The 21,942-nt window shown below is 39.9% G+C and overlaps 1 protein-coding gene across 2 annotated transcripts; it reads left to right on the top strand.

Annotated features, from left to right (window-relative positions):
- Positions 1-6,011: 6,011 nt before the first annotated feature.
- KCNJ2 (potassium inwardly rectifying channel subfamily J member 2) lies at positions 6,012-17,169 on the top strand. Of its 2 annotated transcripts, none has more exons than XM_043964048.1 (2): positions 6,012-6,174; positions 11,769-17,169. In XM_043964048.1, the coding sequence occupies exon 2, from the start codon at positions 11,983-11,985 to the stop codon at positions 13,264-13,266; it is 1,284 nt and encodes a 427-aa protein (XP_043819983.1). In that variant the 5' UTR covers positions 6,012-6,174; positions 11,769-11,982; the 3' UTR covers positions 13,267-17,169. The 2 variants fall into 2 exon arrangements, with proteins under 2 accessions (XP_043819983.1, XP_043819984.1); XM_043964049.1 differs by lacking the exon at positions 6,012-6,174 and adding an exon at positions 6,759-6,832.
- Positions 17,170-21,942: the final 4,773 nt, after the last annotated feature.

The raw sequence follows: 21,942 nt of genomic DNA, 5'->3' as shown, positions 1-21,942 counted from the left end.
TCAAATTTTGAACTCGAATCACTATATTGGCCTAACGTAGGCCGAACCCAAAATATTTGGCATCAGGTGGCAGTGGATGGCAATGACTTAGTGGTTCATTTTGTTGTTGAAGTTGGGGAAGAAAAATTGCAGAAAAATGAAAATCTTGAATGTTTGGATGGCAAGACAGAAGACCCAGGTATCTAGTGACTGGAGCACTATTAGGGATAGATATAGCATCACTCTTTTGTTTTGTTTTGTTTTTTCAGGGCAATTGGGGTTAAGTGACTGGCCCAAGGTCACACAGCTAGTAAGTGTCAAGTGTCTGAGGCCGGATTTGAACTCAGGAACTCCTGAGTCCAGGGCCGGTGCTTTATCCACTATGCCAACTAGCCTCCCCAGATGTAGCATCACTCTTAATGGGATAGGGAGAAGTGTTGCACTGACCATGAAGTATTAACTTGATGGATATTTTAGTAACTTGGCTGAGAAAGTAAAAATATAATGAATACCACCATCTCCTGGCTCTAAGCTGATGGTTTTAGAAAAGTTAGCTCTCCAATATAAGAAAATATAAAAATAAATTGTATTTGTACAATCAGAAATTATATACATATGTGTATATATGTATATGTTATTTTGTTTTTTAAGGATCAGACTTTGAAGGCAGAATAATAGTAGCCTTAATAGCAGTTGAGGAAATATATGGCAATACCGATTGAGGTAGGAACAACAGCCTACTGATTAGTAGGTAGTATACCTTCTGAGTCACTGTTTCTGTTAAAAAATGTAGGGGCAGCTAGATGGCACAGAGGATAAAGCACTGGCCCTGGATTCAGGAGGACCTGAGTAAAAGTCTGGTTGCAGACACTTGATGCTTACTAGCTGTGTGACCCTGGGCAAGTCACTTAATCCTAATTGGCCTGAAAAAAAAAATCCTGTTCAAAAATGTGTTAAACCATGGTTATTTCTGGGTTAAATGGGAAGATAATGGGAGCTGGATTGAAAATGAGGTTTGGGAACTGCCACCAATGAGGATAAAGCCTTGGCTATATCCCATTGGGGAACTACTTACTCTACTGGGGAGTCAGAGGAGGAAGCAGGGTTTCACCACCAAGGAACTGAGGAGACAAAGAGTCTTTAGACTTATTTATTTATTTATTGGCAGGGCGATAAGGGTTAAGTGACTTGCCCAGGGTCACACAGCTAGCAAGTGTTGTGTGTGAGGCCAGATTTGAACTCAGGTCCTCCTGAATCCAGGGCCAGTTCTCTATCCACAGAGCCACCTACCTGCCCTGAAGAGTCTTTAGACTTATTAACAAAGGTGAGATCTAACAGAGCTAATGAGCAGATTCTTTCAGCTCCATTGGTTTAAGGTGTTTACAGATGATTTACTTTTACAAAATCAGCTGAAGCGTTTACAGATGAGGATTATCTGACTTTGGAACTATTAATTAAATTGTATTAACACTTCTAGGAGTAAGGCAATAATGGTCCGACTATCCCTTTCCAACTTGAGATACTTCTGAAATCATTCCCCAAACTGTTTCTTCCAAGCCAGCCAAGTCTTTGTAGCCAGATGTGAGGGATTATTGGGAAGATTGCCCTTAGGAAAGGGCCTAGGTTCTCCTGAGGCTCCAGCTGTGATAACTGCAGGATCATGAGTGCACTGGCTGCCATATGCCTAAATCATGGTGGTCTAGAAATTGAGAGGGTCACTATATATTTACATATATCTACAGCTCTCTCTCTCTGTCTCTCTCTCTCTCTGTATACATATACATATATATATATATATTTATCTATCTATCTGGAACTGACAACCAAGTTATTACAATATTGGAAATTTATCAGTGGATCCATGGAATACTTCAGTTTCCATGGGTATTTAAGAAGAAGACTCCTGAGGGAAGTAACAATCCTAATCAGGGAAAAGTAGGTAGAAACCTGCTCTCCCTGATCCTCCATCTGGGTCAGTCAGGGTTAATGTATTTTGGGCAAGGATATTAATGATTTCCAAGAACTCAATATCCATGCCTATGATGAGAGTGTTTATGGAATTTGCATTCTGATTATTGTGTGTAAAGCCAAAAGAGGACCTTAGAGATAACCATTTTTGAGTAGTTAATATTAAAACACAAAAAAAAATGGATCCCCGAAATGGTTCAACATATCTCTTCCCTAGTAATGAAAATCTCTAGATTATAGATTTTAAGCTGGAAGGGGCTGTAGAGACCATTGAATCCAACTGCCTCATCTTACAGATCAGGAAACTGAAATGCACAGAATTTAAGTGAATTGTTCTGATTCACAAAGCTAATAAGAACCCAGCTTTTTCTGACTATAAGTCCAACTCTCTTTCTAGTATTCCACATAACTTCTCGATGAAGAAGGCTGCAGTACTAAACAAAATCCCCTTATATAAACCTTATGTAACTGGTAAAGAAGGTATATGGTACTGGGTGATAGATTATTAAGAACTTAATAAAACTGTTAATAATGATTCCTTTAGCGATTCTTGACCTTGTCAATGTGGCACACCTGGTATCCCAGGCCCAAAGTTAGTGGCATGGAGTTATTGATTTCACCAATGCCCTTTTTTCTGTATTCCCATGGCTGAGACTAGATAAGAGGAATTAGCTTTCACCTAGTAAGTAAATAAGTATATTCTTAGTATTCATGCACAGAATTACTTGATTTTTTTTTTCATTTTTCCAGTTTGGTTAATAGACACCTAAAAGAATTTCTACTTCTACCACTATATTGATGATGTAATATTGACTGGTCCCGACAGGGACACAGTGGCAGAGGCTAGAGATTAGGTGGTGTGACTCATAATAGGCAAAACACGTGATCATAAGGATAAAGTTTCAACCTTCTTCATTAAATTTTTGAAATATACCAGATGGGAAGAACCTAATGATTCGAGATGTTGTCCATAATAGGCTACTGACACTTGCTTTCCCAAAATCTAAATAGGAAACTCAAAAACTTATTGAATTATTTGGGTTTTGGAGAACCCACATTCCTAATTTTGCTGATCCCCTTTATTGAGTCACTCATAAGTCTGCCTTTTCTAAGTTAGACCTGGTTAAGACCTAAAACAATTGGTCAAGCAATCTCTCTCTGGGTCCTTGTGATCCTAAGGGGCCTATGTTTCTTTCATAAAGATCTGTGGGGAGAACATTTATCAGGTACCCAATGTTAGGTTATTAGAGCTATAAGGTCTCCGAGGTAGTTGATATTTATGATCAGTTTTGAAAAGCAGTTACTAGCCTGTTGTTAGGCCCTGGTTACTACTGAATAGATAACACAAGGTTATACCATCACCCTGTGTCTTGATTTGTTCATTAAAAGCTGAGTGATACAAGATATTCCTTCTTACAAGATGGTCAAGGCCATTTCCCTTGTTAAGAGGAAATTGAATATTCAAGATTATCTCTTGAGTGTTTGTACCTTTCACTGGTAAGATGTGTCTTTTCCTGAGCTAAGAATGATTGCTCAATGATCTAACTACAGGGATTTAAGTATTGAGGAACGTCATTTTGCCTGCTTCACACATGGCTCCACATGCTATTAGGGAGGTATATACAATGGAACGTTAGTGTTATTAATACAGTAATGTTAGTTCAGTAAACTTACCTAAGCTATCAGGGTCCTGAAAACTGCATCTGATTATCACCCCCACTGCTGAGATTTTACTTTATAAAAGACTTTTGGTTTTGTACTTATTTTTTTCTCATTATTTGTATTGAGTTTCTCCTCTAGTGTTGCCTATGCTAGGCTTCTTTCTGAGATGAGAATTACTTTAAGGCCATTTAAGTGGTAGAAGTTTCCCTGGAGGATTTTTGGGACCTGGCCACTAAGAGGTGGGATGTGGTAAGAACATTTTTTTCCCTTTTCTTTTATATTGGCTGGGGGTGGTTTCCTTTAAGGATGCAAGAAGGACATCCTCTGGACTTGGTTGGTCCGGAGGAATGGGGATATAAAAAGTTCTGTGGCAGACTTTCCACTACCCTATGGGGATACCTTTATGATCTGGCACTGTCATTTCTGTGGTGAATATGGAAGGGGAATAATAGCATTTTATCTACTAAGAATTGTATTTTTTCCACTTTATTCTAAGTAAAGTTTTTATTATTGCATTTTAGGTCGGTATTGTGGTATTTTTCAGTTTCAAATCCTTATCCGTGGATTGGCTTCAGCTAAGCTGGGCAGAGAATACTCCTTGAATGTGGTATCATTCATATATGGTAGCCATTAATGCTTTCTTATGTAAGGCCAATAGAGTAACTGACAAGTAACAGAGCTTTGAGTGGTTTCCTGCCATGCATAATCTGAGCAAAAGGAAGGGGGGGGAGGGTTGTGTTATAAGAATATAAAGTGTCCCCTGGCCATATCACATAGTTATACATTAAATATCTAGTCCAGGACAAGGAAGAAGGGTGATGGGACAGAACAAGACCAGGTATGTTTATGAAAAATATCTACAGATGTCATCAGCAACTTCTGTAGGCTTTGTAAGGATATGAGGGTGTTCAGAACAGCGGGGAGGAGGTGGATTAGTCAGGTTCAGTTACAGGCAGTGAGATCTTTTCCTTTGAATATAACTGTTTTCCTTTCCCACACTACACAGAATAGCTAGCTAAGCCATTTAGGGAGCTTACTGCTTGGAATGACACCTAGAAGACTGAATGAGGCCTAGGTAGATTTAAATAACATGTGCCCCCAGGGGCCACTGATGTCTAAAGAGAATATAATATTTACCCTGAATGGGAAGTAAAAAATCCTAAATGTCTTACTACCTTCTCTTTTCAGTCCTACTAAGGTCACAAATGTACCAAAAACCAAATATACAAGGAAAGTCCTGGGTGCAAGGGGGTGTCACAAGGGAAGGAAAATTGTCATTGATAGAAAAACTAGTCACTGAAAGAAAGCTAGTCGCTGAAAAGAATCTACCATACTGTCTCTTGTCTGGCACAGGGATAAGGGCCTTGGGAATGGTGACTCAGCAAGGGAGTTCTGAGCTTTTGTATAGATCCCAGATCCAGGATAATATCATGAAAATTCCGTTTTGGCAACAACCCAGGATGGGGGAGGAAAAGTGGAGAGAGGACAAGGTGAGAGGGAAGAAAGGCAGGGAGAGACAGAGGCAGATACAAATCGACAGGAGGACAAGTCCAGAGGTCTCTAAATCAAGATTCTTAGCAAGTAAAATAGAAACGAATACATTGTCAGCAAGTGAGCTATGGCAAAGTTATGAAGGTACGTGTATAAATGCATTCCCCACATGAGTTCCGTTTTTTCTCAAGTCCCTTCTCTTTTCATTTTCTCTTTCTCTTGGCCAATTTACCCTTTTCCTACACTGGAGCTGTTGTGAGGGAACTGGTCAGAGGGAAAGGGAGAAAATGATCCAGGATTGCAATCTTTCCTCAGTGAAACCAGCCCTGGGCAGGGTTGATCGAGGATCGCGAAGAGAGCCATAGTCCTAGAAGGAAAAAAAGAAAGAAAGTGTGGGCGCTGGAGAGGAGTGGAAAGCTCGAACCCCAAACCAGTTGGAGCCAAGACAAGCTTTAACCTTGCGCTTGCCTCTTTTCCCACCTGCTGCAGTCTCTCCCTGCAGCCGGGGAGAGACTTCCAAGCCACTTCCTTCCCCTAGAACCTCCGGACATCGCTCCAGCTCCATTCTTCCAGTCCAGTTCCCGGGGCCTGGGGAGGAAGAGCCCCAGGCACCGCCAGGGCCACTCTGTCACTGCCACCACAGAAGCAGCAGGTTCTCGGGTAGTGGCAGAGGCAGTAGTGGCCAAGAGCATCCTCCCCCTCCCTTCCCCACCCCTCCCCTCAGTTCCCTTTCCCTTCCACTCCCTCCCTCTGACCACCCCCCACCCCCTCATCTTCCTAGGGCCGGCTCCTGCAGCTCTTTGCTGCTATTGGTGGGCACAAGCTTCGTAGGGCGGGGCCAACTCAGGCCGGTATCACATGGAAAGCCTCTAAAAGAGCTGAGTATATTGCAGAGCGCAGAAGAACCCTGGGCCAGTGTAGCAGCAGCCGTCACCTCCGCTAGCGGACTGTGCCTTTGAGAATTTGGGATTGCATTTTGCTCACTCGCTTTTAAAAAAAAACACCACTGGATCTTACATGCCTCTCCTTTCCCCACTTCCACTCTATGTCCCCATGCTCCTGAGCCAGCAACAGGTAAGGGCTACTGTGTATTTTCTTCCTTCCTTCCCTCTTGCAGTATCTCTCTCCTAGGGGAGCAGATCTGAGCAGTCCGCCAACTCTCCTTTTCTCAGCCCCTCTGCTTACAGAGGTCCGCAACTGTCATTCCGGTGTGGTGCTCCCCCACGCGCCGGAATCCCATATCATGCCTGTAATGCCTGTAGTTTGTGTGTGCCCAGGAACATCCCCAGAGCTAAAAATACAGACATGCTTGGAACAGTTGAGCAATAAAAACAGATTTCTCTGCAGCATCTGTTTGTGCTCATAACTTCCACTGCACCAGCTGTAGAGAGATACCGAGTTGGGAGCAGGGGGTAAGGGTGTGCGTGTGCGTGTGTGTGTGTGTGTGTGTGTGTGTTCTGTGTGTGTGTGTGTGTGTGTGTGTTCTGTGTGTGTGTGTGTGTGTGTGTGTGTTCTGTGTGTGTGTGTGTGTGTGTGTGTGAGTGTGGGCACGCGCGAGCATGTCCTCTCCAAGGAAGAGGGGGACCAGGGAATTGATCCCAAATCTGAATAGTTCTATCGTTCAGTCTCTGGTGCTTTATTTATTTATTTATTTTTCTAGTAGTTTCTAGCGTAGCTTAGAGAAGTCTCTGAGCAGAATGAGCGTTCCAAAGTTGCTTTGGTGGATGGGTAGGTAAGTGGGAACCTAGCTTTCAGTGAACTTCAACCTGAAAAAAGCCCATTAAACTTTCCTGTCATAAGTTGCCTTTCATTCTGCTATGCAATGTAAACTATTCTTATTAATATTGATAATGCATCGTTTGGAAAAAGTGTAATATCAGGGAAGGACATTGTGGTGGAATGACTGTTCTGAGGAAAGATTGCATCATAATACTGGTTTATCATGACAATTTTTTAAAAGGGAGAGAGATTGGAAATAGCAGACTTTTTATGGTTGTTCATTTCAGTCGTGTGTAAACCAGCTTATCTCTGGCTGCAAATTTACAGATTTCCAGAAAACTCAATTTACCTGTTGTGTAAATGATGAGGCCAGCTGAGTGTTATCTGAAAACCCTTTTTGCGTATGCAAAGGATGCATGTCTCATGCATCCTTTATTATTTTTTCTTCCACATCTTTAATAAACTGGCTGTCAGGCTTCCTCTAGCTTACTATTGTGTTATGCATTCTGTACCTTACCTTTACACTTGTTTGCTTTTCCACCCTAACTGCAAACATTTCAACATCATTCCCCTCCACACTCCCATGAGTATCTAATTTATTTTACCATCATCTAGAAAAATGGATGCTTCAAAGAAGCAAAATGTTATTGTAGAGCTAGGGGAGTTTATGTTGGGGGGAAGGGTGGTGAAAGAGGGGGTGCATTTTCCTTTGCTTCATTTTATTTTTTCATATTATATTGGCTTTTCTTTCTTCCTTTTTTTGTGTCCAAGTTGGTGTCAATCAAAAGTCTATTCTAAACATTCACAGGATAGATTTTTGTTTTGAAAAAGCTTTGAGCCTGTCTACAAGCACAGGTCATATATAAAGCTGATGAACACCTTGCAAACAACAATAAGACTGGTTGAAGTTCTCCATACCTTTACCTGAGCAAATTATTTAAAGTTTTAAATATTTTAACAAAGTGGATGTTTTCATGCTAACTGGGTATATCTGCTTCATTACACGGGCTTGTGTTGGATACACATACATTTCAGTACATCAGAATTGTTCAGATCATTTTCAAATTGAGAAATGCCTACCCAGGATTTCCTCCTCCTCCTCCTCCTCCTCCTCCTCCTCCTCCTCCTCCTCCTCCTCCTCCTCCTCCTCCTCCTCCTCCTCCTGCTCCTCTTCTCCTGTTTACAGAGCTGTGAAGAGGTTGCCTTGCTAGCACTTGTGCTTACATAGCAACATGTGCCCAGAGCATACTCGGGACTGGTCTATATGGCGTCAGCTGGGGAATATCTGCTCTAAACGCTCATTAGCAGCTCTCCCTCACAGCCCAGTAGACTTATCTTTCCCTCCTAGAAATGAGAAATTCTTGCATACTGTATTTCTGACGTTTTCATTGAGAATCATTACCATGTGAGAAAAATCAGGGGTCCCTTTGAAATATCTTTTTCTATTCTGATAAACTGATAGATACACTCTCACTACCACCAATTCTTGCAGTGGGGGGATTACTTCAAAGTTCTTTTATTTTCCTCTTCTCCCCTGCTTCACCCTTCATAGACTTTATATATCTCATTCCCACATCTCTCTAAAATTAAAGTGTAGGGAGGTTTTCCCCCCTATCCCTTACACTTAATTTTGTCTCTAGCCTATAAATAGAATTGACGTGAACAATGCCACATGTAGTCTCTCAGTTTCCCAGTGCAGCTTTTTGCTTTGCTTATCATGGACTGACATGAAATAATGGGCTGATACTGGAATCCCACAAACCTCTTTGACAGGAAAGAGATGTTATGGTTTGATTGTTCATCAACCATTGAGTTCTAGAGATCAAGGAGATCGATGGGTTTTTGGTGTTCTCACCTCATCTCACCTCATCTCACATCCCTTCCCTTTCTTTTTCCAGAAGTTCATTTAACTTTGTGCCTGATTATTCATGGTTATTAAGACATTAGCCTTATCTCATGAAGTTTTTCATTAGTTGCATGTTTCTTAGATCTTGTTTCCAGTGTTCTCGTCACTCCATAATACCCAGGCACACTGTCAAGCATGTCAGTCTGTACAGTGAAATATGAAGTTAATTATCATATCAAACTTTGACACATGTCCTAGAATATCATTATATAATCAATTCCAAGAAGCCATCCATATCTACATACATGACTAAAGCTTACGAACATCTTCCTTAGATTTTGAAAGGTATAATTTCTCAAACTAGGTGTTTTTGTTTTGGTTTGGATTTTTGCTTCCAAGTCTGAAACATTTGAAGTTATAACATTTTTTAATGGATCCTTTGCATATGGAACAAATTCTACCAGTGGAAATAGAACAATAATAGTCACTCAGTGCAAGCTCTTTTCAAGGGTCTAAATACAGAAAGCTATTCATAGGAAGCGGGTATTGTGTGCTTTGAGGAATTCAAACAAATGTCCCAGGGTTAAGCTTTCTGGAGAGTCCCATGTCAGTTAGTGGATTTCCTATGGTTGGTTGGGGAAGGGAAGGAGAGGGTGTACCAGGAAGGGTTAACCTGGAAATAGCATAAGAATAAAGAAATAAACTAAGGAGTCTATCTGGTCATGTTACATATTTCTCTTTCTGAAGTTCCGAATGTCTCTCTTGATGCACTTTTGAGCCAGCCACATAACTTGGAAATTACTGTGGAAAAACATTCCCTTGCTCTAAAGGATTCTATACCCTCAGGAATGGGGGAATGTATTCTTTTGTCCAAAGTGAAAACTTCACCCAGAAGTAGACAAAATATTGAAGCAGGTGGAAGGCTAGTAGTACAAATGCAAATGCTTTTCATAAAGTAACTTGAAGCCCTACTCAAATTGGGCATCATTTAGGTGTCAAAAGCTGCCAAAAAATGTAACACGCATCGGAATTTTCACAGATGACTAATCTCAGGAAATATGTGTTAGGGCACATTCTTGCATAATAATTTGGGAGAAGGAACAGGGGAGACAGAAAAGTATAATAAAGCATGTATGTGTGTATTTAGGAGAAAGATAACCTTGTCTTTGTTTTTTAAATGAATGGGAATAAAATAATAACAAAATAAGCACTTACTTGGATGAGTTGTAATCTAAGCAGTTAAAGTAGTATAGTAGATATTATCAGGTAGCATTGTGTGTAGTTTGAAGAATTAAAAAAAAAATCTCAGCCTTCTCATCAGAAGATCTGTACATTTGTGTTCATGATGGTGGATGTATATGTTAGTGTTTTAAAGTTTGCAAAATGCCTTTATGTACTCTATCACATGCACCAGACTACCTTAAATATAAAAGACTAATTTGACTATAAAAAAGCAAACAAAAAAGCCCCAGACAATCTATTTTTGGCACCAGATCAAGTTAATATGGTTGTTTCAATAATTCTGAAAAGGAAAATATCTTGGACTATCAGGTTTCAGGTGATTTATTAAGGAGAAATGGGTGACATGTAGTTGAGATGAAACATTGAAATAAGTTGCTTTTATCTAGGGGAGAATAACATAAAAGGTAGAAGCTGTTTGATTATAATATTAAATAAAGCTGAGTGGCTTCTCCATAGGAACAAATAGCAAACAACAGCACTTTGAGAGAAAGAATCATTAATGATCTACCATGGCTAACTTTTTTTTTCTGTATGGGAGTGCACAAAGTTGGAGCAACATGAAATTAGTTGAGCTATCAGTTCATGCTCCAGCACCACAATGTTGAACTCCAAGCTCTTTGTTGAAAATGGCAGCTTCATCTCAGGAGAAACTCAAAACTCCTATTGCTAGGCAACAGAATCATTCCTTATTCCCTAGAGCAAATTGCCTTTCAGTCGGAATCAGTTGTGCCATAGAGCTCTTATCTGTCCTTTTTGCATGGTGGCTGGTTATTGAGAGATCTAGCAAGCCAGAACTACTATTGAAAAATTGGAATCTAGTGAGATGAAGTGGAAAGAGGGCTAGCCTACAAGTCAGGCATATCTTTCCATCTTTGATACATATTGGCTTAGTGACTTTAGGCAAGTCACTTAACCTCTTAATGCTTCTAGGCAGCTCTTTAAGAAGTTACTGAAAAGGTGCCAATCTATCTTTGTAGGAGGAGTTTCCTCACCCAGAAGCCCTTTATACAAATGAAATCACTGGTCTGTCCCCTATCACTATCATCAGTTATGTTTGCTCATGTATATAAAATGAACTCTGGTTTTTAAGTTCGGCCAGATGGTAATTGATCTTGTTTACTCTCATGTTAGATCCACAATTCCATTGTTACCCTAGGCAAAGAAGCCTAGTGAGTGGAGAGAGTGCTGGCCTTAGTGTTAGGGAGATCTGGGTTCACTTCTTGCTAAGAATTCTTCCTGATTGTGTCACCTTGTGAAAGTCACTCTTAACCTCAGTTTCCTCGGTAAGAAGAGGATTGTAATAATTACCTCATTCTTAGCTTTATAGAATTATCATGGGAATCAAATGTGATGATGTATGTAAAGCAATTTATGATCCTTAAAGTGCTATGTAAATATCAACTTTTACTTTTAACATATATGATGCTACCTATATATCTTTTAGTTTTTTTTTCTTTTTAATGAAATTTTAGCTTCACAACAACCTTCCTAGATTGACAAGTAGAATAAATTAGAATACTATACCAACATTGAGGCACAGCAGTAGGAAATTGCTTACTCGAGATCATTGACAGTGCTAGGAATCAGAAGTTCTAATTAGAAGACCGTGTAACTGATCACTAATCTATGCTTATAATTTCACACATCAAAATCTAATAAGGCATGAGAGAGATAATCAGAAGGACCAAATATTAGGGGAGAAAGGACACGACAAATATGCATTACATCTTAAGGTAATATTTTTTATGTTAAAACTTTTCAGGAAATATAAAAACTGATTTTTGACAGTAGCTATACTTGACAAGATTATGCATAGTTCTTTTTTTTCTAATTCCCAATCTCTTTTTTTTTTGTTTTGCAGAACATATTCTTAGGATGCCATCCAAGTTGCTAAGGTAACATCTGCATGTCAGTAGACAATACTTGGTAAACGCAAGGCACCGAGAGACTCCCATCTCTACCATTTTTTTTGTGTGTGTGTTCTTCCTCAGCATTCAAAACTGTTTCTCCAAAGGGTTCTGCAGAAACTCAGACTGTTTTCTAAAGCAGAATCACTTCAGTCCACAGCAGAAGCGATGGGCAGTGTACGAACCAACCGCTATAGCATTGTCTCTTCAGAAGAAGATGGCATGAAATTGGCCACCATGGCGGTTGCAAATGGCTTTGGGAATGGGAAGAGTAAAGTCCATACTCGACAGCAGTGCCGAAGCCGCTTTGTCAAGAAAGATGGTCACTGCAATGTCCAGTTCATCAATGTGGGTGAGAAGGGACAGAGGTACCTGGCAGACATTTTTACCACTTGTGTGGACATACGTTGGCGGTGGATGCTGGTCATCTTCTGTCTGGCTTTTGTTCTCTCGTGGCTGTTCTTTGGCTGTGTGTTTTGGTTGATAGCACTACTTCATGGAGACTTGGATGCACCTGATAACAACAAAGCATGTGTATCTCAGGTCAGCAGTTTTACTGCTGCTTTCCTTTTTTCCATTGAAACTCAGACAACAATAGGCTATGGCTTCAGGTGTGTCACTGATGAATGTCCCATTGCGGTTTTCATGGTAGTGTTCCAATCCATTGTGGGTTGCATCATCGATGCCTTTATCATTGGTGCAGTAATGGCTAAGATGGCAAAGCCAAAAAAGAGGAATGAGACTCTTGTCTTCAGCCACAATGCTGTGGTCGCCATGAGGGATGGAAAACTGTGCTTAATGTGGCGTGTGGGGAACCTCCGGAAAAGCCACTTGGTGGAAGCTCATGTGCGAGCACAGCTCCTCAAATCCAGAATTACATCTGAAGGAGAATACATTCCACTTGATCAAATAGATATCAATGTGGGGTTTGACAGTGGAATCGACCGTATATTTTTAGTCTCTCCAATTACAATAGTCCATGAAATAGATGAAGATAGTCCTTTGTATGACTTGAATAAACAGGACATGGACAATGCAGACTTTGAAATTGTTGTAATACTAGAAGGGATGGTAGAAGCCACTGCTATGACAACACAATGTCGTAGCTCTTATTTGGCAAATGAAATACTTTGGGGCCACCGCTATGAGCCTGTCCTCTTTGAGGAGAAACACTACTACAAAGTGGACTATTCAAGATTTCACAAAACATATGAAGTGCCCAACACACCACTTTGTAGTGCCAGAGACTTAGCAGAAAAGAAATACATCCTCTCAAATGCTAATTCTTTTTGCTATGAAAATGAGGTTGCACTCACAAGCAAAGAGGAAGATGACAGTGAGAATGGAGTGCCTGAGAGTACTAGCACAGACACCCCCCCTGACATAGACCATCACAATCAGGCTGGGGTGCCCCTAGAGCCCAGACCGCTAAGGCGAGAATCAGAGATATGACTAACTGGCTTCTCTTTCAGGATGTGACTTTAAAACACAGTCTGTTGTTGGTCAAAGGCACATTAGGCTGAAACTTGGCCCAAACAGTTTGCAGATGACGGTACTGGTGAAGAGATAAATCAAGGCAAGCAGCCGCAGGGGATGAAGGCTGGTTGAAGGGTTTCAAAGGGAAGATTGCAGAGTTGGAGCATTAATATAAAGCACTAACATGTCTACGCATGATCAGATGGCACATATATGTTGTAGAATAAATTATTTTTGAGATAAAACTTGAACTTGCAGGCAAGTGTTGGTAGGGTTTGCAACTTTTCCAGAATACTTCTCTAGGGAACAAGAATGTTTTTAATGGCATAACAAAGGCAAGACTCTGCCTTAATTTTTTTGAAAAAAAAAGCTGCTGCTAACTACATGAACAAAAAATATATTTTTGTTGTAGTGTAGTTTTTATTTTGTATAATTTAAAAATCAGTGTTGGAACTTTGGTGAAAGCTCACGATACTCTTCAAAGTGGCAAATACTTGGCTAGCAGATGCCAAACCAAGAGCCGGAACTTCTGAGGCCAGTAGTTTTTTGTTTTTTTGTTTTTTTTTTTTTCCTCTAGAATGGATTTTTTTCTCTCCCTGGTTACATAAGGGGCATTATGTAACGCAAGCCAAACGGTAGCTTCCAAGGATCTCTTCTCCATGATTTTTAATGAGTTATCTCAAATTGTAAGTTAAACTACCTAAAAAAGAATACCAAAGATAATGCATAATTTTGCACAGTTGAGCTTACTTTTAAAAGGAAAACTAAAAGTCAACAGCAACAATAACAACAAACAACAACAACAACAAAAACTGGCTGCTTAGGAAAAAACAAAAGAGGAACTTAAGATCTTGAGCCTCAGTAGACTGGAACTGCCCCATCAATTTGCACCTTATTCAGAAGACAGAGCGTGAGACATAGAGCCCAGGAAAGTGCAACATTTCCCCCCTTCATGAAACTCTGTTATTTTTAGGGGAGAAGGAAAAAGGAAGTGAAATTTCAAAAGATACACAAAGGGGGAAAATGACACAAACCAACATCTGTTCTCTGCCTGCTAGGTAACATCAAGCAAGGCTGCTTCAGAAGGTCAAGTGGGTTGTTTTGGTTTAGGTTGGGGTTATTTTGCACATTCCGAAACTGCTTCCAAGAGGTAGTGTCCTGGTCTAGCTGAGTCTGCATTCTGAAAACTGAGCCATCCAGCAGGAAGAAGAGGCCATGACTGAACCCCCTTAACTGTCAATTCGGTTCCAGTTACATTCAAGCCAGGCTCAGCCAAGGCACTGGACTGTACATTTTGGGTCACTCTCTCTTCCTAAGGGCATCGGGGAAGGGTCTGTACATGTCACACAAGACTGTAAATGACAGGATGGTAAATCAGGGAAAGGTGTGGATGTGCCACTCTGATGCAGCACAGGAAGAAGGGGGGGAAGGTTGCTTTATTTATTATTATTATTATTATTATTATTGTTATTATTATTATTTTTGGCCAAGGGAAGAGTGACAAAATGTAATCATTTTCTAGGGTCAAAAGAAAAAAAAATACATTGAAACAATAAGCAAAATCAGGAGTGAAGGGGATAATTCTGCCACAGAGTTGTTTTCCCCTTCCTTTTTGCATACTCAGTTGAGTGCACACTCAGTGTTGGTCATTGTCTCCCATGGAGCCCTAAAGCATATATACATATATATTTTGAAATGATATGCTGGTTACTCTCAAGGCTATTCTTCTGCCTTACTTGCTTTAAAACCTCCTGCCATACTAGCTCCATAAAGAGACTTAGATGTTGCTTAGAAGTCCCTCATCTGAGTCTTGTGGTTACTGACTCCCCAACCCCACTCCACCCCCAACTTAATCTAAGTCTCCAAGTCAGCTCTTATGGTATTAGATCACTGTATGCCATTAAAAATAGCTTGTTCTGATGTCATAGATTTCCTAAATGGACATCTGTGAGGATCTCTGCTCACTGAACATCCCTACCTGAAGGAAATGCCTGCAGCAACCTGGGGCATCTGCCACCACCATGGTTCTAAAACTGGGGAAACAGTTGCATTGGAAGAGCAAATCTAGATAAGAAAAAGGATGGAAGATATTGCAGAGGGAGGTATGGGGAGAAGGAGAGGCTTTTAAAAAGGAGAAGGGAATGAGTAGGGCTTAGGTATTGAGGACACAGATAAATGGATGGTCCTTGACAATGAATGAAGACAAAAGACTGCTTTAAGTGCTGCTAGATGGGAACGTCCTTGCAAAGTATGACAGCAACCAAACCAAAGAGTATTCAGTGACATGTAAAACAACTAAAGAGAAGTGGATAGCTCAGTGGAGGTTCTTCTCTCCCTTGTCCCCAAAATGCACAGAGATGCCACTTAGGAAGTTTGAGATAGGCAGAAAGGGATTAGGGTGGGAAGAATAAGGACTGAGAGTGGCATATTTAAGTTTATTTCTAAAAGAAAAATAATTAAAATATCTGCTGCACAGGTTTGGGGTTTCCTTTTTTCACAAAAAAAGTTTTGCAGAAAAATACATTTTTAAAGTGTACATTTTATACAGTTTATCAGATATTTTCATATTTAAAGCCAAATGTAAATAGATGTCTGTAAAGAAAAAAAACACCATAGGAAGTATAAATTTCAGTGCAACAAATTTTGTTAGCTAGTACCTGTATGCTACTGGTTAGCATGGTTTTAGCAAATATTTGATAACCTTATAGGGCTCTAAATGCTATGGGCTTCTGTTATTTATTTAAGCATGGACTTTTGATTTGAAAATATTTTCTAGTTACAGGCATTTAAACAAGCTTTCAGATGGCTAATTTGTCAACAATGGAGACTTAGACAATGCACTGCTCTCCTTGCTGGATTTGTTTGTTTTTTTTCTTCTTTTTTCTTTGCTTTGAACCCTTTGTACTTACTGACTGGATCTTAGACTTTTCCTCACAGAACTTGCAAATCTGACACTTGGGTGCAGGTGGGAGCCACTGTGAAAGTGACAAATACAAATCTTAGAGCCTTCCCTGTTCCTCAAGTGTGGCTTCTCTATTTGCAAGCACAACTACCGTTGGCCTTACTTAGAATTGTTCCTCTTGATACCGCTTTAACCCCTTTCAAAGATGGTATGGTTCAGAGACATGGATGGGAATTTTTTCCCCTGGGTTTCTTGTTATATATTTATATTTTTGTTAACAGGGGAAGAAAAGACTCAGACATAATGACTATATTTTGCTAAGTGGGACAAGAAGTTTTCTATCCTTCAAAGATAATACTTGAATGAGACATTTTAAGGATGTCATAAAAATAACACTGCAGCCATTTCCAAATTCTGAAATTATTTTTTTCCTTATCTCATCCTTGGTTCTTATTCACCACCACCACCACCACCACCACCACCACCTCCACTACCACCATCACCACCACCATCATCTCCATCTCCTTATTCTCTTCATCTGAATAGAAAGGACTGAATGCTTATTTTGCTTAATTTGATCTATTCAAATTAATTCCACTGATACACAACTTTCCCCCTCTGTCAGTAAAGACAGGATCTGCTGAGTTTTGTTGGATTAAGTTCTGGTTTTCATGTTGAAATTAGAAGGCAGAAAACAGAAATTCTATACTGTAGAATCTTTCAGATTCTTGCTGGTTGTTTTCTTATTAAAGATAAAGAGTGTTACACAATGCCCACCATTCCTTTACCAACTAAATCTGTTTTCCTATAACTGGCTTTCAGCTCTGGCAAGATGAACAATCTAGGCATTTGACAATCGTTGTACATTACTATGTTCCTGTTTGCCATCTTTTTTTGTATCAAAGTCTTCCTATTGCCCTGCACAAATCATGGATTGTACATATTTTTATATATTATGTCTTATTTTATTATTTCTAAATAAAAATCCAAAATATAAAAAAACCCTTTTCATAAAGATTTTTGTACTTCCTTTTGAAAATGCACCACTAATGAATGGATAATAGAGAGGACACAATGTAAACCCTCCTGCACAATGGGATATAATTCTTGAAGCCTGGGATGAATGGGTAAATGGAAATGTTTTGAAGAGGCAGGTGCAGTGCAATAGCAAATTAGCCTAATCTAATGTAAAAGGAGGTCTTTACCTTCCTCCATAGTCCAGTGCCAAAAAAATAAAACCAAAGAACATTGCTCAGGTGTCATGGCCAGGAGAGGAGTGTTTTACATACAAGGCTGAGAAGAGCTTGGAAGGATTTGGGAAGCTTTTACAACAAGGCATATTTCCCCTTTTTCTAAGTATTCTATTTTCAGGGGAAGCATGGTTCTTGTGGATAGAAAGCTAGTCTCAGAGCCAAGGAGCCATCAGATACAGTTCTTCCTCTTATACATACTGACTCTCTGACCCTGGGAAAGGTAATGCATCAGAAAAGCTCTCCTCTAAAAGGTGAGATTTGAGATGAATCTTGAAAAGCCAGGGAACACCGCAGCAGAAGTAAATGGGAGCTGATGCGTGGGTCAATGCATTCCCTATCCCTAAGCATTCTATGTTTTCTTTGATGTGGCTTTGAAGAAAAGGAAGTCTTTTTCCTGGTCACTTGATTTTCTGGACGATGTGTCTCAAAAAAACATTTTTCAAGTGGACTGATATCCAAACTTTTGTCAGTCAGTCAAATAGCATTTACCGGATGGTGTGCTAAATTCTGGGGAAACAGAAAACAGAAATGCAAAAAACCCCAACAAACCAAACAAACAAAAAACCACCAACAACAACAAAAGCAAAGACAAAAAAGAAAACAAAAGAAAACAAAAAAAAAACAGTTGTTGCTCTCAAGAAGATTCCATCGTAATGGGGGGAGGTGGGACATGGAAACAACTATGTACTGTACAAGCATCACACAGATAGGATGATTGGGGGTTGGGGTAGTTTCAGAGGGAAGGCGCAGGGATTAAGAAAGACCAGGAAACACAATTTTTCTGAGAATTGAAGGAAGCCAGAGAAGCTAGGAGGCCCAGAGGAGGAGGGATAGTGTTCCAGGCAGGCGGCAAAACCAGTATAAATGCTCAGAGTCCAGAGATGGAGAGTCCTGTGGGAGGAATCACAAGGAAGCTAGTGTCACTGGGGTCAAGGAGTAGATGCAAGGGAGTAACATTTAAAAAGACTGGAAAGATAGGAAAGGGTCAGATTATGGCAGATTTAGAAATCCAAACGGAGGTTTGCATATTTGATCCTGGAGGTAATGAGACAAATCTAATCTTAATTTGTGATGCAATAATTTGGGGTTTAAAACTCCCAACTCATTGACAAAACCTTACCTCCCTCTGGGTTCTTTGTTCTTCTCTTGACATGTACAGCTGCCCCACAAATTATAGCCCTGGGGAGCTGCCTCTTTAGAAAAAGACTGAATGATCTGACCAGGATCACAGTATGTGTCAGAGATAGAACCTGGACCCAAGTCTTCTCACTGGTGTTTTTCTTTTTTAGTGAGGCAATTGGGGTTAAGTGACTTGCCCAGGGTCACACAGCTAGTACCTGTTAAGTGTCTGAGGCCGGATTTGAACTCAGGTACTCCTGACTCCAAGGCCAGTGCTCTATCCACTGTGCCATCTAGCTGCCCCAGGGGTGTTTTTCTAATCACTTCCCCAGTTTAGGATATATTTAGGAAGGTCTTCTATTTGACCCTGAACACAATGAAATAAAAATGCCGGAAAAGCCTTGGTACAAGTGCCCTGTGGGGAGCATTCTCACATAATGAAGGATCCGTACCAGGATTCCCTATCCACATTAACACAAAACACCAGGTCCTGTAGCTTGGCATAGGAATGATTCATTGGGATTGGGCTTGTGATTTTGTTGCTATGGGTTACCCCAAGGTGAGGAAACACCCTCCAGCAATGCAGGCCAACACCTTCTCTGCAAATTGTAGCCTTAGAGAGTTGTGGAGTTGTCCAGGTCCCTGAGTACACAAGTGAGTCATACAGGATCATATAGCCAATTGTGTGTCAGAGATAGGACTTGAACCCTCATCTTCCCATGTGGGAGACCAGGTCTCTATCTATCCCTTGCTGCCTCATATAACTAGACATAGACTTGTTAAAACATGCTGTTTACAAACAAAGCATCTGTTTTTATTTTAGGCAGGCATGTACACATCCCAAAGGCAACACTCTGACAGCCCCTTAGCCCTTGGCAACAGAGATATCAGATGACAAACATTACCTCTGAAAGAAAAAGATCTGGGTGTTGGACAAACTATAACATACATGCCAGGTGTTTTCTCCTATTTGCTCAGATGCTCCTGAGGGCCTGTATGGTCAGCAAAGCCTTATTGCCTTCTCCTGCCTTCTACTTCACCTCCCCTATACAAACTTTTCCAAGGTTGGATGAAAGTTTCAGCAGGCATCTCTTGGCAACATTCAGTCCTGTTGGCAGCCAAATAAGACCTCCCGAGGGTTGCCATAGAAACCAGCAGAAGCATCAATGTCTGTAAAATCTTTAATTTCATCTGAGCCACTTTATTGAAGAACAACAATTACAAAAAGAGGTGTCCAGGGAGGAAATTATCTAAAGAATTGTGTGTCAATTATAAATTCTTCTTTTAAATAACTTATATGAGTGTTTTTGTCTCTTACAATCTTGTAGGATAAATGATGTAGATCTATCTGGAAGAGCTCTCAGAGGCCATGTAATCCAACCCCTTCCTTTTTTAGATGAGAAAGCAAAAGACAAGTGAGGTTAACTGTCTTGCAGAGATTACACAGATAGTGTTATAGGAGGGATTTCAAGCCAGGTTTTCTGATTCCAGAGCCAGTGCCCTTTCCACCATTCCTTTCTGCCTCCCAACATTTTAGCACCTCTATAATTCAATCTATAAACCTGGGACTTTCTTAGGACACCTCTCAGTTTGGGCCCTGAGGTGCTACTCAATTTGACCGAGATCTCCCAGTGCTGTTGTAAAGGAAAGTGCTTTGTAAACTTCCAAGAACCATATAAATGTGAGTTATTGCTGCTACTATTTTATCATTAAGTTCTGTTGTTCAGGCTCACCTTTCTAATCCCATCTTGGCTGACTTCTGAAAGCTTAATGGGGAATGTTTGGTTTTAAGTAAATGACTATATATCTGGCCACATGGGTTCATTGTGAGCTACTGAAATTGGCCTATATTTAAGCACTGGATGCTCTAAAACTTTTTGTGAGTTTACAATGATTCTTTGAGATATTTAAGGGTCAGAAGAAAGCCCCACGAAGCAATTATAAGAGGAAGTCAGTAAAATATTTTTGTTCTGTAATTGAAATACTCCTACATAAATTAAGGGGGTGGGATGAAGAGACACAAAATTGTTCAATAATGGCACTTTTTATCTGGAGTAAAATGGTTCAGCTTTGCCAAAGCCTTGCTATACTGGCTGTATTTTAAGATGATGGAAAGTCTCATCACTCTCTCAAATTAGCCCTGCCCCACCCCACCCCCTGGGGCAATGAGCCTTAAATGACTTGCCAAATGTCATACAGCTAGTACATGTCAAGTGTCTGAGGCCAGATTTGAACTCAGGTACTCCTGAATCTAGGACTGGTGCTTTATCCACTGCACCACCCTTGCTTAGTTTTTGAAAAATAACAATTTACCTTTTCTTAGGATTTAGTGACAGAATATAATGGAAGAGTCCAGAATGACAATGTGATGTGAGAGATGGGTTGTGCAGTGAAATAAGTTTGATTTTGTATCTGATAACTTGAATTTGGATGCCAGTACTGGCAATAAATAGCAGTGTGACAATAGATGAAGTAAATCCCTTGTCTGGGACTCAGTTTTCTCATTTGGAAAGTGGGGATGTATAGATTAGAGAAGGGGTTCTTAATCTAGAATCTGTAAATATTTTAATATATATTTTGAAAGGTGTATTTCAATATGATTCATTTCCTTCAAAATCTTTTGCATTGTAAGAATTTAAAAACATTATTCTGATAAAAGGTCCATGGACTTCATTACCTACTAAAGGGGTCCATGGCACAAAGTTTAAGAGATCCCAACAAGATTATCCCTAAGGTCCCTTCTAGATCTAAATCAATGATCCTATAATGAGTCTATACTTGATTTTTAAAATTCTTCATGGTTAATTTCCATGAGGTAATGTACTATGCCGTATTAATTTACATAGGAAAATACAAATGCACAAGGTGAACCTGATGGACAGAATTTTTTTTTTTTTTGAGACTCTTCCATGTGGACTTTTACAGGCAAAAGTTTGTTTTCCCTTGATTTTCCCTTGTTGGTCACTTTATTTTTCAAGACTGTATCTCAAAAATCAATTTACCGTGGTTTTGGCATCCTATTTTTATATTGACTAGTAATATTTTAGTAGGAGGGAAATTAAATCCTTAAATGAGTAAAGTACAAGGATCTTTCTTCACTTTAAGAACTGGCTGCATAAAGATCCAGAATGTTACAGCACTGAAGGGGTCATGTTCAAGTCTATTAATAACCTGACATATCTTGACACTCAAGTATCCAGTCAAACTTGTCCCTACAGAATAGAAACACTGAGCTTTGGAAATATCCAATGAAGGAAATTTATTATTTTAAGAGTATATATTCTATAGACAGCTCTTTGTTTCTAGCAATAGAAAACAAAACAAAGGAATAGCCTCAACCCATGCTTTATAAAACTAGTCCAGCAATATTGGGTACAA

This window comes from Dromiciops gliroides, chromosome 4 (genome assembly GCF_019393635.1).
Source record: "Dromiciops gliroides isolate mDroGli1 chromosome 4, mDroGli1.pri, whole genome shotgun sequence".
In the NCBI taxonomy this organism is placed as follows: Eukaryota; Metazoa; Chordata; class Mammalia; order Microbiotheria; family Microbiotheriidae; genus Dromiciops; species Dromiciops gliroides.
Note: the sequence above shows the minus strand (reverse complement) of the source record. Positions and strands in the feature narration are given on the sequence as shown.